General features: G+C 39.1%; 1 protein-coding gene across 2 annotated transcripts in view; it reads right to left on the bottom strand.

Moving 5' to 3' along the window:
* Positions 1 to 18,529, bottom strand: part of Med14 (mediator complex subunit 14) — a 91,115-nt gene that overhangs the window by 30,759 nt on the left and 41,827 nt on the right. For both annotated transcript variants that reach the window (XM_087600013.1, NM_001191727.2), the window contains 9 exon segments: positions 18,063 to 18,222; positions 15,227 to 15,421; positions 14,205 to 14,339; positions 12,201 to 12,277; positions 4,883 to 5,043; positions 4,652 to 4,798; positions 3,499 to 3,590; positions 1,995 to 2,147; positions 1,456 to 1,725 (listed from right to left, as the gene is read on the bottom strand). In XM_087600013.1, the coding sequence (XP_087456139.1) occupies positions 1,456 to 1,725; positions 1,995 to 2,147; positions 3,499 to 3,590; positions 4,652 to 4,798; positions 4,883 to 5,043; positions 12,201 to 12,277; positions 14,205 to 14,339; positions 15,227 to 15,421; positions 18,063 to 18,222 (1,390 nt within the window).

Genomic DNA, 18,529 nt, shown 5'->3' with positions numbered 1-18,529 from the left:
CCTATGCAACTGATTTGAGAATACAAGGCTTAGACTCAGTCCTTTTAAAAGCTGCTATTACAAACTGTTTAGGGTGATTAATACAAGTTAAGGGTCAGATAGTAAACTCATGGTTGTATTAGATTCTAATTTAGTTAATTACAATAAAATGTTCTCATTTTCAATCAAAGAGTAAATAGCTAAAAATAATGTTTAACAATTCAGTTATGCTATATATAGATAGATGGTCTTCAAAAGCGTCAGAGAACCACAGAATCTGACATTCAATATTATTTCATTTTTAAAAGATCGTTTTACTACGAGACATGTCTGTTCCTGACGGTCTCCCCATTCCACTTCAAAGAAAATGTTGAGCATCAATGCCTCCATGTGGCATTGCTTCAGTTGTGGCAGGCTAGCCACTCACTGGGCAAGAAATGCCCTGACTCCATATGCAGACAAAATGCTGTCCAAAAAAATGAACAGACACAGGATCATCAACTGTTAAATAAGCTCTGCCAAGACAGGGTAAGCTAATCCTTCATAGGTCCTACAGTGGTTCCAGAGAGGTTTAAGAGACTTGAGATGACACATCCTGAACGTGGGTAACATCTTTCCTAGGCTCAGGGTCTGGGGTACTGAACTAAATAAAGGAGAAAGCAACCTGCTCTTGCTTCCTGACCAGGAGCACAACAGAGCAACACAGCTCAAGCTCCTGCCGCCATGCCATACCATGAGCCACACCTATCCCCGCAACCTTGTTTTGACTAGGGATTTTTGTTCCTTTGCATGTAGACCTGTGGGAGCGCATTGTGTGTAGTTGAATATGGAGGCCCAAAAGGACATCATGTATCTTCAAGAACAACAAGAATATTAAAAAGAAAAAGACTATGGAATCACAATTGCTACTTAATCTTATTGTAAAATCAGGAGAAAGGCCAATGTATTTATTTATGTACTGGAAGGAGGAAAGAGGATATAAAACCAAGTTTTCAAAGGTGTGAATCCTCCTTTTTCAGGATGAAAATTACTCAACAAAGGACAGTGTTCCTTGGTACTCAGAGACATGGCTATATAAACATAAAGAGCTACCTGACAAGTGAAAACAGGTTTATCCAAGGAGCAGGAACACAGCAGAAGTGGGGTAAGGGAGGAAGTTTTCAAAACCAGCCTTTAGAACTATTTGACCCCACAAATACCTTTCATGAGGATCTCCAGCAATAAAGTCTTCCTTTAAGGTCCCAATTAGCAAATGCACGGCTCCATCTTACTTACCAGAGAATAGGAAACAAGGGGCTCCAAGCATTTCATGTACAAAGACACAGAACTTCATGCAAAGCCTAGCTCCTCCAAAATGAGGTTGCAGAGAGATACACCAACTTTACTGCTTACTACATCCTAATGGGACCACGTTTCTCCCTCAGAGGACTGTTTTCAAGGATATGTTCATTTATTCTCTAACAAGGAAGTGTGTACCTTTAATCCTGGTGCAGGATAGAAGCCTTCAACTAACTTGCTGTTATCAAAAAGACTATAGGCACCGTCCCGTATCGCCACGACACCTCGACTACGGCAGTATATGTCAATGCAGTACATGTTCCTGAAGGCCAGTCTGATGTGGGTGGATGATTGTGGTAATATGGAGAAACACTGGTAGGCGGTGTTAGTTCTCTGAGTCAAGCCCAACATTGGGACAGTAGGGAGTTTGTTGATGGCATTTAATGGTGCTTGAGTATCGAACAAAACCTAGAAGAAACAGGAGAGATCACTCAGTTGCCTGACAACTGCAGAAAACTTCTGATGTCTCACTGTCCCAAATGAGCATTCTGGGACATTCTAAAAAACTTTCTCTTGACGTAGACTAGATCACTTTAATTAAGTTCTTCAAGGAAGTGCTTCAAACATGAAAGACAAAGACATTCATCTTAGTCATTAAAGACAAATGCAGATAATTTTTGAGTTCTTTTGTAATAACACACTAATAGATCTTAAGACAGAGAAGTGAATGTAATTACCTGTAATAACTGAACCACATTTGGTGTTTTGTTGAACATTTCTTGAAGCTGATGGAGAATGGTATTGTGACAGTTACTGCAACCTGAGTTTGGGCCAACTGTTCCCAAAGAAATGTGAAATTTCTGATGAATGGAATTCCACTGGATACTAATCTAGATCAAAGAGAGCACTTGCTGAACAAATTGCAAAGTTACAGATTTGAAATGAAAACATGATAAAAGACAAGTAAGCAAACACTGACATGAGATCTTTTTGTAAAAATGAGTAATGCAAAATTTGGTCCCAAACTCCAAATATGATATTCAAATAGATGAACAGAGCCTATGAGCATGTATATCAGCTCCCCTTTTCTATATAAACTAGAAAAAAATATCTTTAATTCTCAGGCCTCCCTTTTCTATTCAACTGCAGAGTCATATTCTCAATGCCACCAGCTAAGAAGCACTGTTACAATGGAAGAGGAAGCTACTTTAGATGCATGCTCATTCAATGACTAGTGCCTTCAGACATCACTAGTTAGGAATGTCTAAAGAGAAAGAGTATACGTTTTCTATAAGTCTCTGTGCACCATGTACATAGCTGGTGTGCAAGGAACCTTGGGAGTGGATTTACAGATGGCTGCTGGGAACCCAGAGCAGGATCCTCTATGAGACAAGTACAACATCTCAATCACTGAGTCCTCTCTTTAGTTCCCAACTGATTAGATTTTTAAGGAAAAGAAGTAAATAAGTATAGATTACAGGGAGTATTATTTAGGATTAAGACATGAACAAAGAATGAATATATTCATATAATTCAAACCAAAGATAAATTGTATTTCTCACAGCCATTCATATACAGACAGACATGAATCTCAATTGATTTGAAGTCAGTGAAGGAAAAAAAAGTCAAAGTGCTTGTTTTATAATCAAGATCATATGCTCTAAAGACACTATAATTTATTTTACAGTTTTAAAGAATTAAGCATATATCATACTTTTATTTCAGCAAAGCATTTAGAATTTATGATGTTACTTGAGCCTTTATTTAAGGCAATTTTCTTTTCTTTGTTTCTTTTCCAAGCCACAATGCCTGGCAACTGTCATTTAAGGTTTTTATTTTTAAAAGGTACATAAGAACTCTTGCTCCTCTCTTGCTCTCACCATCTTACCCCTTTGTCCCCTCTCTCCCCATTACCTTCCCCCTTCTCTCCATAATCTTCTACTTCTCTCTCTCTATTCTCTCTCTCTGCCCCTAATACCCTCTTAACTCCCCTCCCCATGCCCTGAATAAACTCTATTCTCTACTAAAAAAAAGATACATAAGAAAGGAACTTCCATTTTTATTATATTTATTTTATTTCACATGCATTGGTGTTTTGCTTGCATGTATGTCTTGTGAGCTTCTGTGTGAGGGCTGGGAACTGAATCGGGTCCTCTGGAAATACTGACAGTGCTTGCTCATAACTACTAAGCCATCTCTCAAGCCTCCCCAGAGCTTCCCTGTTTTAATTCATATACTTACTGAACTTCCTTTGGTGGTTCCATAACACAAGATAAGTTTGCGATAATTATAAACACGAACTTCTGAGAAAATATTCAGATGAGCAGGTATTTCTAAGCAGAAACAAATAAAATGAATTGATAGGACATGCACATTTTTAAAAAGCAGGTATGAAAAGGAGGGCATTTTGGCAAATTCAATGCCTAATTTGGTGTGATAAGATCTCCTTGAACCCCAGATTTTCCCTTAGAGTCTCTCTGTACTAAGGATGATGGATATACTCCTGGATATTGCTGACTTTACCTGTCAAGGGCCTGTACAGGCCCACACTGCCATGCCTGTTTGTTTGTTTGCTGTTCGTTGTTTTAAAAAGACAGTAGTAAAAGAAGCATGGAAAGGCAGGACAGAGGAGGAGAGACACGGAAAATGTCTAGTGCAGTGGCTAATACAGCAAAGCACTTTCTCTGCCTCCTCTGCTACCGATTTATGCTCTTACACATACCAGCTCTACGACTTTCGGCCAAGCTTTTAAGTCTCTATAACGTTTTTGTCATCTGTAACACAGGGGATTACCTATTTCCTAAGAAGCTGTTCAATTTAAATATGCTGGTGCTAGTCCCAGCCCAAGAATTGAGCCGTGGGATAATTTTGAGCATTTATGAGAAAACACCCCCCAAAACAAGACAAGTATCCTATGGCCTCAATTTCTTCAAAAACACAGAATCATTCTTGGAAAGTGCTTTTGTTCCCTTCCTAGGTGTAGCACATAGGAGTGCTGACCCTCGCAGCATAAATTACATGATGTCCTGAATGAAGTTGGCTAACGCATGAGACTTTCGTCTGCCTCATTTACTGCCTCCATCCTCTCAGGTCCTCTAGAGTGGTGTCAAGCTGACACAGCACAATGTTTATTAGACTGCACGTGCACAGTAGATGAGTACCGTATTATAACGCAAAAGTGTATTACTCATAAGTCTATGTGCCCAAATTTCTAGAAATAAAAGAAACCAGCTATTTTCATTGGAGAAAAGACAGCAGGCACACCGAGGTAAAGGAGATAATTTTCCTCAGATACACTTTGGACTATATTCTTTTTTAAACAATATATAGGTTTTACCTTTTCTCTTACATGAAGAAGGTACTTTTAATTTAAAAGGAAGACTATTACATGTACCTGGTAGAGAACGTGCAAATTCCAACACACACTCATATAATCGGGCAATGCTACTCCAGTCATTAAGAAACATTTCAACTACTTTTCTACCGCCAACAGGTTCAGACAACAGATTTTCATATGTCAGGTAAACATGTCGGGATGGTCCTAAAGGATTCAAAAGAGAAGACTAATAGTAATCAATGCTTTAAAACTACACACATAAGCAAAAACAGTGTGTAAAGATCTCACCTTGCTCCCTGGTAGAAGTGCCATTAAGCGGACAATTTGCAAACACTAACTCTGCCACCCATGTGCGGTTATTTCTACCTTGTAATCGGAAAGTGCAATCAAGAAGAGAACGGTCCAGGGCCTTTTGTGTTTCCTCACTGATTCCTTTACAGGGAGGAATTCTGGTGATGAAAGACAGCATATGAAATGTATGTTATGCACAGAGTAAACATGGCACACAGGGTATAACGACAGAGCTTTAGGTTCAACATGGTTTCTGGATCCCCTCTACAAAGCAACAGTTTCCAGCAATTGGTAATATTTAAGCCACATCAGTTCACATCAACCTATATTAGAATTTTCATCTTAACTCCTCCTCAACTACCCCCCCATCAGAGACAGGGTTTCTAGTTTCCTTCTATGGCACTGAAGACTATATAATTACATCATACAATGCTATGAGACAATATATTTTAGCTGGCATTTCAGTAGTGATGAAATAATAGGTGTTATATAGTATCTCTCAACTCATAGATTGGAACTCAGATTTTATAGTTACTCCTATGAAGGCAAAAACACTAAAATGTATGTAACAAGAAATACAGAAACTTGTTTTAGTTTTCTTCTTCAGAATACCCAGGATAGGACTCCTCGGTCTTGGCAATATTACTAATTTTGACTGGACAATTCTTTATTGAGGGGGAGAGGGGGGTGTGTTGGGCCTTCATGGCCTCAATCTACTACATGCCAATAGCACTTGACCCCTATTTCTCAAGTAATGATAATTATTTTTAGACATTGCCCTTAATGTTCCTTGAAGGGTAAAAATGGCCCACCTCCAAGTTGAAAACACTGACCTGGAATTGAAAAACAGTAAGAGACAGATTTGGGTTTTTATTGTTTTTGCATATGGCAAAAAAATAAATATATAGGTAGAGCGGTAGAGCGAGTGAAATATACTGCATTAAAATATAGTACCGCAATGTTCTCAATTGAAGCTTTCAAAACATCTTCTCTTCAACATGCAGATTTTTGCTTTGTTGTTTTATTTTTCTAGAGTCCAGGCAGGCCTGAAACTTGCAGCAATCCTCATGCCTAAGCTGACTGAGTTTTGAAATTATTGACAGAAACCAAATCATCACCAGATAAAGTTAGCCCAATAGAAAAATGTCAGAAAGATGAGTGCACTGGTGAGGCCCATGGGGCTGGCAGGCAGCATGAACCAGAGGGTACACAGGAAATGTGAGCATGTGGCCCTTGGCGGACATCTTTACTGGCTTCCAAAGGCAGAGTTTGGGCAACACTGGTCAGGTGCCCACTGGGGCCTCCAGGGCAGCCTCAGAAGTGGACTGCCAGCAGTGGAAGGGTTTGGACCAGGCACCAGACTCCTTGAGCTCCCACTGGTAGTTTTTAGCTGAGGGCAGGGACAGAGATAGGTAGCTTCAAGAGAGGAGGGCAGGTGAGAAAGTAGGTGGAAAGAAGTAGAAGGTCACAGGCCTGAAGAAGGAATGAGGCCTCCAGGACCAGTAAAAAACACCCAGAAAGAGCAATAAACACTGTCATAAAAAAAACTGCTTAACTACCAAGAAAAACGCATGGGCCATGCAGCAGAAAGATGGTGAATGCCGAAACACTACCTAGTACACAGATTATGAAAAGGCCAGGAGTTTAGAATACAATAATCAAATGTGCATAATCTTTCTAGAATCTGTGGAGATGTATAGGGCCAATTCCATATCTTATAAAACTCTAGAATTTGGCGAAAAAAGAAATGAAAGTATTCAAGATATCTAGCTATTGATAGGCACTAGTGTAGACAGGCAATTATTCCCTAAAGAACATGACTCCTCTAATAAGTGCATATGGTAGCCCAAGTGTGTATGTAATCCCAGCTACTTAAGATGAAGGCAGAGGGATCTCTAACTCAAGCCCATCTTGAGCAACTAGAACTCACATAGACCCTGCGGATATAGCACAGTTGTACGGAAAATACATCGAAAGGAAACAGTTCCATCCAAAATGCATTACAAAAGTAGGGCTCAATAACATGCTGATACCGCCTCCACTAGGAAGGCAATTCGATTCCTACACTAGGGACCAGAAGCAAGATCAACTTGCTATTTCAGTCAAGACTAGACTAAGCTACATAAAACAGTCTCAAAAAAATGGGCAAAAATCCCAGAATGCATGGCAATATTGAAAGGCACTTGTAAAACAGACAAATGACTCAGATATGTGTGGCTTTTATGATCAAAGTCCAAAAACATACCGAGATCGCAATGTTTGGAAATGTGTCTTTCACCCACAGCTTTGGTAGACAGACAAATATTATGTTCCACAGTGGTCTCTCCATCCATATTAAAAGTCAGGGATGGTGTAGGAGCCACGTGAAGAGCAGATATAATCAATTGGTCAGTCAGAGCCAGACAATCATAGTACATGGGGGATTTCACCATGCAGTATTTAAACAAGCCATTTCGAAAAATCTTTACTCTAGCACTGGTTTCTCATGCCCGACTGCTTAAATAGAGGGTAATGTGGGTGCCAAATCAGAATGCAGTTATTGTTTTTGCCCAATTACTGTATTGTTGTAAGAACAGGTAACTATCATAGAATTAGATGACACTTTAAAATATTTTCTTTTTAAAAATTCATTTATTTTGGAAGTAAAAGTATATATAATGTGCCTTGGTGTGTCGGAGGACAACTTGCACAACTCAGTTCTCTCCTTCCATGATAGGGACCCTAGGGATTAAATTAAGAGAGACAAGATTGGCAGCAAATACCTTTATCCAACAAGCCATCTCTTAAGTTTGGTTTAGCAACTTGTTGTGGAGAGATTTATACCATCTGGCATATCCCAGACTACTTCCGTAAATTACTCCTAGAAAAGCCTCTCTTTCTATGTAGATGTATATTTACATTTTGATATGCAAAGGTGGATAGGGGGATACACATACACACTCACACACACATACACACACTCTCACACACACACACTCACATACACTCACACACACTCACATACACACTCACACACACACTCACACACACATACACACACACTCACACACACACACACACACACACACACACACACACACACACACACAAACAGGTGCACATGCACACCAAGGGAGAAGGACAACAGTGTGATTCATTTAACAAACTGTGCTTTGTGTTGGCATTAATACTAATAACGACTGCATAGCAAAACCTGAGACTGAAATTGAATATGCCATGTTATAGATAGCTCAATCTCTATTTGTATTAACCAGTTTTCTTGGAACTCTCCAAAAATATTTTGAATATAAGTGCTTTGTCCCCCTTTATTGATTATTTTGAAACATTAGCTATAGCGTTTGCCTGGCACAGAGTAAGGGAACTAGATAGAGCTGGTTGTTTAAAGGTAACTCTAAAAGCTGACTTCCACTTAATCCACTCAACTTTATGTTGCTTCAATGTATAAGTTAACTGACAGCGCAACTCTTATTTAGGGTTTCCATTGCTGTGAAGAGATACCATGACCAAAGGACAGCATTTAATTGGGGCTGGCTTTCTGGTTCAGAGGTCCAGTCCATTATCATCACGGCAAGAAAAATGACAGCATCCAGGCAGGCATGGTGCTAGAGGAGCTGAGAGTTCTACATCTTCATCTGAAGGGAACCCAACATGCCACTCTCTATGAGCTAACCATTTTCAAACTACCACGCCTATGTTGGATAAGTGATTTTCAACTTGCTTACCCTTAGACCTCACAACACAGTCATTCTTGGGAAAGCTCTATAGCAGCTAATTCAGTTGGACATTTCACCTTGTGTTTGAGAATATAAATGCAGACATGTACTCGGTTCACCTTGGGAAGATTTTCATCACATCCATCTGAACAAAAAAATGAAAGCACAGAACCTACATATATCCGAAGTGAGGACTAAAGGAAATAAAGACTCCATTCAAGTTCTCAATTACAGTAGACCTCTGAAAGGGCACCCTTGGCATTTTTAGTTTTTGTTGCTAGTGTTAAGCTTTTGAAACAGGATTAACTTTGATAATTCTAGTATGATTATACTAGTAGAGAAAATAAAACCAAATCCCTCTAAAGGAATGTGATAAAAACTATTACTGTAAAATACACAAGAATGAAGAACTGAGAGATCAAGAGACACGGCTCAGCAGTGAAGAGCACTGGTTCCTCTCCCAGAGAGCTTGAGTTCAATTCCCAGTACCCACAGGGCAATTCACAATTGCCTATAATTCCAGTTGACTGCTTTTCCTTGACCTTCAAGGGTACTGCGCACGCCTTTCATGTACACACACACACACACACACACACACACACACACACACACACACACACACACACACAGAGTGCACAGACATTCATGCAGATGAAATAACCATATGCAAAAAAAATCAACACAAAAAAATAAGAACTATGGAAACTATTTCATGAACAAAGAGGGTTAACATGATTTGAAAACTTCAAAAAAAACTTTAAAAAGTTTAACTTAAATAGTACTCCTGGGTGATGTTTCTGTAGCACTGAACAACCTGAGAAATTAAACTAAACTCCTATAGGGGACATGTAATGTATGTCAGCTCTGTCCTGAGCAAGGTTCACAAACATCACAAACTATATATTATAGCCTTATGGTGACAAGCAGAAAGGTTACTGAAGGAGTGAAGAGTAAAATCAATATCCAAATGTGGCAGGAAAATAAAGGAGGAAGGTTATGCATGCACATACACTCAGAATAGAGGTCTGAGGACTTGGAAAGAAGAATCATCCCTATCTGCCAGGCCTTGACTACAAAAAGCAAAGAAAAACTAGCCATGGCTGAGACCGTGTTGAGTTCAGGTGAAAACTGAAGTTTACCTTGGGGCTCAAAAGATAAGCAGCATGAGCGAACTCTCTCAGATGAGTCCCATGTCATCTGTGCTAAAGGATCAAGGTTCTGAGTTAGCAAAGGTACCAGGTGAGTGAACCAGAGCATCTGAAGAAAGTTACTGTGTCATAACTGATACTTTCATTTCAGATGCCCATTCAACAGGCTTTCAAAGCTTAATGCTTTGAAATAAATAAGTTGGAATAAGAACAGAACATATTTTCAGCAAAGAGAAGAAAAGGCGCCCAAACTTAGAGCTTAAAAAGTTTGACTCATTCTCTTTTTTGCTATTAATTCATCTAGGACTAAATGTTTAAAAGAAGAGTTTCTTAAAATCAAATGCATTTTACTTATAATAACCAGTATAAAATTTTAATTTAATAAATCATAAATTTAATTATTTATTTTTGCCTTCTTCCCTTTAAACACCCTACCATGATAATGGAATTTACTGAAAAACGATATCTTTAAATCTATCTTTTTTTTTTATTTTCCCTTGACATTGTAAATATAGAGGGGAAAGGAAGAATTAAAAACTTTTCCTTAAATGTTACGAAAGGAAGTTAAAAAAGAAAAGAAAAATGCATGTGTTCTAGGCAGGACACTTCTGAGTTTGCTTGAGTTCAAGTAGAATGGGTACTAGGATGTAGCTCATCTGACACGTCCGAAGCCCTGGGGCTCCATCAGAGACAAAATGTGAAAGCACTCGGAAAAATGTTGACAAGATGCTTCTAAAGATTGGGAAAACTAAAAAGAATAAAACACTAATGCTATTTTCATCTACTTATCTGTGATGGCCAAATAAAACTTGTTGATTTTGTATCTATATTTTTTTTTTGGTTCTTTTTTTTTTTTTTTTTTTCGGAGCTGGGGACCGAACCCAGGGCCTCGCGCTTCCTAGGTAAGCGCTCTACCACTGAGCTAAATCCCCAGCCCTGATTTTGTATCTATATTTTATGCAAAGCAATTCAAACCTTGAACTGATCTTCTCTTTTCTACCTTCTGAGTACTGAGATTATAGGCATGGATTAAATCTGGTTTATGAGTTGCTGAAGATCAATACAGGGCCTCCTGTATATCAAGAAAATATGCTATCAAGTGAAATAGATCAGCAGCTCCCCTTTTCCAAGTATCAATTTTTTATGTGCAAAATACGAAGGTTCATGTGACATTTCCCTATCTTTATCTGTTTCTCATACTCACCGTTCCCAACTACCTATCCTTCCCAGGATTCTTTGGGTCGTTAGCCTCTGTCCGTTTAAAACTAGGCCCTGTGCCCATCTTTGATTTCCCCTTCTGTGTATGTGTGCAGATCGGGTGGTTAACATAGGATCTCACTACCAAGCTTGGACTGAAAGTGAACTCATGACAATCCTCCTGCCTCCAGATCCTAAGTGCTAGAAATACGATGTGTAGCACCAGCACCCAACTCCATTTGTTTGCACATTCCTATTCATTTAATTTGCTACCTCAGCTCAGTTACTAACAACTGGGATGGTGACTTTGTCACCTATCCAAATCTGTTGCCCTGAGCTTGAGACAGTTATGTCTGCTCAATAGATTTGTAGAAAACTTAGAAAAATTAATATGTGCCCTTGCTGTCATCCCTGTACGTCTGAAATCTATGCAGCCCCCAACCCTTGACTATTTTGTCTCCTAAGTCCTTATAGGAACCAACAGCAACTGTAACATGAAGCACTTCAGCAACAGTGTTGCTGCTTCAATCCTACTCTCCTTTACTCTGCATATTGAGCTAAGGTTCAATTTCCAGAAAACTTGTCTAGTAATGGCAGCTTGTACTTTAAATCACCTACTGGCTTCCTTTTGTGTTGTTTTTGTTCCTTAAAATGGGAATCTCACTGTAATGTCTACACTGGTTTTAGTCCTCTGGCGTCAGGCTCCTGAATAATTGTGAAGGTAACTGTGAGGCTTACACATTTGTGTGCATCTTTTATCTCCTGCCTTGCTCAACTATCAAGTCCAGCATGCTGAGCATTCTCTTACCTGCAGCCCTTCATATTAGCGATTACCTCTTCTGGTTAGAAGCTTTTACTCTAACTCCATCTGGCTTTCCTCCGGCTAATTCTCATGACTCTTTCAGTCTGAGTACAAAGGACACTTTCTTGGGAATTCCCACCTTGACTTTGAACTAGTCCACATTTTCCTGCTATGTAAAGCCAAAGCATCCTGGAGGGCCTTAAAAATATCAAGCCTGAAACAGTTACAGTAACTAGATAATATGTTTAACAAATGATACTCTAAAATGCCAGATGGTGCTGGATTGCCACCAAATAAGCAAAGAAGAACCTCCCTTGGACTTCTGCAATTCTACACAGAAATCCATGACATACACAGACTGTGAGAGCTGCTTTATGCTGTTTCATAGTAGAGAAACTGTTCTCCAGAGTGACTGTAACGTGTGGTGCCAAGTAAGACCCAGAACACACGCTTACTTTAATAAGCGAATTGCATGGCTGAAGCCATCACCTTCCACTTGCACTCCCTGATGTGGTATCTCCAAATTGGACAACTGAAACGAGAAAAGGCACGGGGGTTAAACTGTTGAGTTCACACAGGAAATCAGCTTCTCTCTGCATGCTATCTATTTTTGACACAATCTCTTCTACAGGCAGTCTTTGTCAAAGTGACACTCTATCAGTGTGAGCAGTCTTCCTGTTATTAGACTTCCTTGGAAACTATAGTAAAGCAAGGGCAAGTCGAAGGTACTCATCCCTTAGCTTAAAAAGAAAATCTCCACAGTACAGGAATCTTCAAAATTCAGGAAACAAACCCATTTTTTGCTACAAGCTAAAAGTAATCCAGAATCAGTTCCAGCGGTTCCAAATGAAGCAACTAAAAATGAAGAGTGGTTTTATGTGTGATTCTACTGTTCGATCAAAATGAAACTCCAAGTCAAGCAAATGTAGGGCGGGCTGAAAGTCATGCATGCTAGAAGATCCTCTGATGGAGTGAAGCAAGGCTTGCCCTCAGTAACCAATGACAGATCTTCTATGACTGAATTCTTACACACCCTCTTCCACAAATTTGTCTAGCCTGACTTGGAGGGTCAGGAAGAAAAGAAGTTTAGAAAGCTAGCTGATGACCAAATAGACAATACAAGTTCACACTCAAAAGAAGTAAGTCTAGAATAGTTCAAAAAATGACTTGTTATCATAAAGAGAAAAAACACTGCCATTAAGATTAAATGTAGTTATTCACAACTCAGGGTACATCATTCATTATAAGCAGAAAATGAGCTGGTGTTTTAACATTATCTATCAATTCAAAGAGAGACTGTAATTAAGTTTTTAAGAGCTTGAACAGATTCAAGAAAGTACTGTCATGAAGTTCCCATGTGCACAGCATGCATGGATCACAGAAGAAAAAGACAAAGACATCGTGTACAGGTTTCAAAGCCATGTGGCACCTGTAAAACCATACATTTCTTTCAATTCTCCCCAGTGCACAGTGAGGAGGATAGGAATGCATTGTACCGCTCCCAAATCATGTACTTATTCTCTTCCCACCACCAAAGCAATAAGTCAGTGACACTCCTATAATCAATTGAAATAAGATCCAAGAGAGAAAGAGTGTGGATTAGGGACCCTCACACAGACATACCTGTAGGTAAAACACCAATGCACATAAAAAAGACTAATAATGATGAGGAAAAATGGAAAGTTGCAGCAGGCATGATGGCATATTACTATAATCTTAGGGTAGGAAAGTAGAAACAAAAACATAATAATTTAAGTTAAACTTAGCTACATAGCAAGTTCAAGGCCAGCCTAGGTCTTAAACATTAAGACCCTTTTCCAAAAAACAAAATCCAACAGAACTGTCACTTCACTTTGCGTTCATAGTTAATGACCGTGGTAGACATAACACAATATTCTTTTAATGACATATTTTTATTTTATATGCATTGTTATTTTGTCTGCATGTATGTCTATATGAAGATGTCAGATCCTCTGGGGCTGGAGTTATAGACAGTGTTGAGCTGCCAAGTTGGTGCTGGGTACTGAACCTGGGTTCTCTGAAAGACCAGCCAATGCCCCTGATGTCGGAGTCATCTTTTCAGCCCTACAACACCATATTCATGAAAGACACGGATTCTGCATCAGCAACCTGATGTTCTTCCACAATATCAAAGTAACATTTATTTAAGATTTTTCTGATTTACTTCTCAGGAGCCCAGTATTAAATAGTGCTCAAACAACACACATTACTTCCCCAAGAGTCATCTCTAATAAGACCTAAACAATGTATGAGGTAGAAGACATTAATTCTTAAAAGTTGTCTACTTTCTTTAACTGGTAAGAATTTAATTTCCATTAATCTAAGGAGAAGATTATGAGGTGATGGTATCAGAGACAAAAGAGCTTGTGTGGCCAAGAGACTGCTTCTCATGCTGGAGCCATGATATTTCAGTTAGCATCTGAAAAGTCCTAACTCACCTCCAATCGAAGTCCTACAAATGGCATGTTGGTATCACACATAGCGACAAAGTGAGCTAGAACTTTATTGAAGGCACACGTTTCTCCTGATCGTTTGGCTTTCTTACATTCTACCGGGCACGAGTCATCAGACAACTAGAAAATAATTTTTTTTTAAATGTGTTAAAAAAAAAAAACACAGACACAATTAACTAAGTAGCAAATACTTTGTGTTTAGCAAGTTCCTTTGTGGCAAATGATATATTATTATTAATTAAAACAAAAGCATTTGGTCAAATGTGAAAGTACACATCTGCAATTCTAGCACACAGGGAGTAAAAAACAAAAGGATGTTATATGCTCCAGGCTAGCCAGGACTACAAAGAAAAGGTAACATGACAAACAAAGGTTCGAAATCTCTCTCAAAAACATACAAAAGGGCTGGGAATTACTCATGGTAGCATGCTCGCCTACAGAAGCACAAGGCCCTGGGTTCCACTTCTATCAACACTCCTTACTCTCAAAAGAGGAAGAAGTCTTTTAAGGAAAATGTGCAGAACTGTTTCATTGCTGTGTACCTTAAAAACCAGTTACCTCTTTTCCATTTAAAAAGAATGAAACCAGGCATGGTTAACGTATACCTGTAAAACCAGCACTTGGGAGGCAGAGGCAGAAGGATCTATGAGTTTAAGGCCGGCCTGGTCATAGAGCCAGTTCTCTAGGACAGCTGGAGCTAAATAGAAAAACCCTGTCTTGAAAAGCCAAAATAAGGCTGGAGAGATGGCTCAGCGGTTAAGAGCACTGACTGCTCTTCCAGAGGTCCTGAGTTCAAATCCCAGCAACCACATGGTGGCTCACAACCATCTGTAATGAGACCTGATGCCCTCTTCTGGTGTGTCTGAAGACAGCTACAGTGTACCTATATATAATAAATGAATAAATCTTTTAAAAAAAGAAAAGCCAAAATAGTCATAATAAATGGGAAGGGGTTTGCAAAAACATCAACACTGATCAATTCTGTGCTGATTTCTATGTGAGCATACCTTGTGCTTGGTACCAGTTCTTGTCTGTTTCCCAGTGTTTGTACAGGACATCAAGTCCTGGATGTTGTCCTTGAATTGCTGCAGCAGCAGTGCCATGGCAGGGCTGTCGTCACGATCTGCAGTACTCACAGACATAAAGTAATACTTGTACGATAGCTGTGTGGGCTTATTAGGAACCTCAAGCATTTCCACAACCTAAAATGACCCAAATCAGAAAGAGGTGAGACCCAGAAGAATAAGAACCATTGTACATCTTACATCAAGTGCAGTTTATACACAGTAAACACAAGAAATGAGATAATTAAATTATTGCCATTCCTTATCTTGATATTGATAGTTCCTGTTTTAAGCCAACCAGGTCTTCTATAGTTATATATTTTAATTTTTATTATCCTTTAATTTTAAATTGCCCTTTTACCTCCCTTTCCTGTGAATACACCCTAAAACCTCAATTATTGTAACTAAGGAAAAAACAAGTGGGATTAGAGTACTGACGTGACTGTCACTGGGAAACAAGGGAACAGACATTTCCTCCTGCCTCTACCACCCATGGACTGGGAATAAACCTCTGGTGCCAACACATGCAGCTGAACCCTGAGTCGCTGTGAGCACAACACAAGAAAGCAGCAGCACTGAAACAGAGCTGAGGACACCAGGGCTGCTCGTGCCTGCTGAGAGTGCCATCAAGGGGCCACAATTTGTCTTTAGTTTAGTGCCCTGTGTCAGTTTCTTTCTTTTTTTTTTCCAAGAGGCTAAGCTGCTGTTATTCACTATGGCATCTCACAAATGTCAACATGTAGTCAGAAACCAGAACGTGAGCACACTTAGTGTCATGATAAATCTATATCCTTACAGAGATAGAAGTTATAACAGTATTCACTTACCAAAATGTATACTGTACAAAAATAAAAATGTTTGATGTACGCCTGGTGGGTCAGGCCTCTAATCCCAGGTATTTAGGACAGGGCACGAACATTACAAGTTTAAGGTCTGGGGAATGCTAAAAGGACTCAAGAGGTTAAGAGCACTGGTTGCTCTTCCAGATGACCTCAGTTAAATTCACAGCACCCACAGGCAGCTCGCAACTATACATTAACTCCAATTCCAGGGAATCAGATCTTCTCTTTGGGCTTCGATACACACATGGAGCACAAACATACATGAAAGAAACCACCAACACTAAAACAAACACAAAAGTTCAATGCCTGCCTTGCTAGAGAGCTCTGTCCCAAGCTAACTCAGCAAGTTAATGAAACCTTGTCTTAAAACATAAAAAACAAGGGCCCAGTAATAAATTGCTCACCCAGCATGTGTTATATCATGGAATCAATCTCTTGTATCACCCAAATAATAAATGTCAGAAACTGAAAAACCCAGATTGTCACAGTATCTAATTATAACACAGAGGTGAGTGACAAAATATAAAGGACAATGAAACTCTGAGGCAATCAATTAGATACCAATACTTTCTTTTCCTTTTTTTGTATTGTTTTGTTTCTTTTTTCCTAGACAGAGTTTCTGAGTATAGCCCTGTATATCCTGAAATTTGCTATGTAGATCAGGTTGGCCTCCACTTCAGAGATCCCAGAGACCTGCTTGCCTCTGTCCTACATGTGCTGGGATTAAAGGCTATGCCTGCACCCCCTGGCTCCTATACTGTTAATGGCTATGGTTGTGGTTCCTTTTCTGTTTATGAATGTAGAGACAAATCTAAGGGAAGGAGAAGAACCTACACTCAGGTTTGAACTAAACCACTGAAACAAATTTTTGTTTTATTACCAGGACACTGACACTATTCACTGACACTAAATCAAGCTGGAAACGTAACAGTATGCACTTCCTTCAGTTTTACTCTTGGTGTGACTTAGCACAGAGTTCTGCGCATACTCACAGGTTGATCCTTTACATGTAGCTCAGGCACCTCACTGAGAACTGAAATCACGGCTCTTCACCGCACTCAAATCTACTTCTACACGTGGTGTTTTATGAATTTCGATAAAATTCGTGTCACCAATAGACTCAGGATCCTATTAACTCAATAGATCACCCGGTACCTGGTATTACTTTAAGATAGTATGATGAAAAGGTACAACTGAAAATCTTAAAAGTTCATTCCTATTCCTTTCAACCAAAAACCTTGAATTAAAACTTATGAGCACCATAGAGTTCATCGAAAAATATTTGTTGTCAATAGAAACTTCTTTAAGTGTGAAAATATATTTATACTAAATTCTTAAAATTAATTCTAACCAATTCAAAGATCTCAAAACAAAAACCAAACTGAAAAATAAAGATATTAAAAGTCAAATCTCAAAATCTAGGAAGAATGGAAATATGAAAAGGAAAAATGTCATTGTGCACTAAAAGAATGCCATCTGCAAAATAGAGTATGCCTTCAATAAAGGAGAAAATAAAGGTACTTTGGTCATCCTATATTTTTTGCAAATTCTTGTTCAAATAAAACCAAGCAAGTTTGTCTTGATACCAAACATCTCCAAATCTTCATAATAGTTATAGTTAGTTTCACTCAATTTTTTTGTTTCCAGCTAAAGATAAGATTAATTCCAATCAGAAACTAAGCCTTCCTCCTTGCTTAATATAAACAAATCCTCACCAACAAGCAAGTTCTCACTGTGGCAGAGGCACTAGGGTAAGAGATGGCGGCTACCTTACATTCCCCAGCGAGACTCACTTGACCTCTTTTATTCCTTCAATCATACACCCCGGGTTGAAAATTCCTCTATGAAAGTCAGGCACCAAGTAAAATTCATAGGCAGGTGAAATTAGACAAGAGAGCTTTCTGTATACACCCACCACTCATGCTTCGCATACTTACAATGTAGTACTGTGGAAGGCGAGTAAGTTTAATAAACAGCTTATTCTTAGACAGGCTTCCAATGGGATGTGTTGCATAGTTGGCAAGCTGCAACGTTTCAGTGGTTATGGTAGGCAGATGTTTTATAGATTGTTTGCAACGCTGTTGTCCCAGCCAAAACCTTAAAAGACAATGCACATCGTAAAATCACAACTTCTCTGGTTAACTATATGCCACTGATTTACAAATAAATTAGAGAGCACTAAAGAATAACTGGAAAAGCCAGACAGTGGTGGCTCCCAGCACTCAGGAGGCAGAGGCAGAGGAATCTCTATGAGTTCTAGCCAGCCTAGTCTACAGAGTTAAGTTCCACAGTAACTTTGACCACACGAGGAAAACTAAAATGAAAACTAAAAGCAAAACAAATAAACAAAAAGACTATGTAAACTGGGAAAAGCACACCAACTGTCCAGTGCTGAAAGGTCAGC

Source organism: Rattus norvegicus, chromosome X, assembly GCF_021556685.1.
Source record: "Rattus norvegicus strain SHRSP/BbbUtx chromosome X, alternate assembly SHRSP_T2T, whole genome shotgun sequence".
NCBI classification, from domain to species: domain Eukaryota; kingdom Metazoa; phylum Chordata; class Mammalia; order Rodentia; family Muridae; genus Rattus; species Rattus norvegicus.
This window is presented reverse-complemented; position numbering and strand designations above follow the sequence as displayed.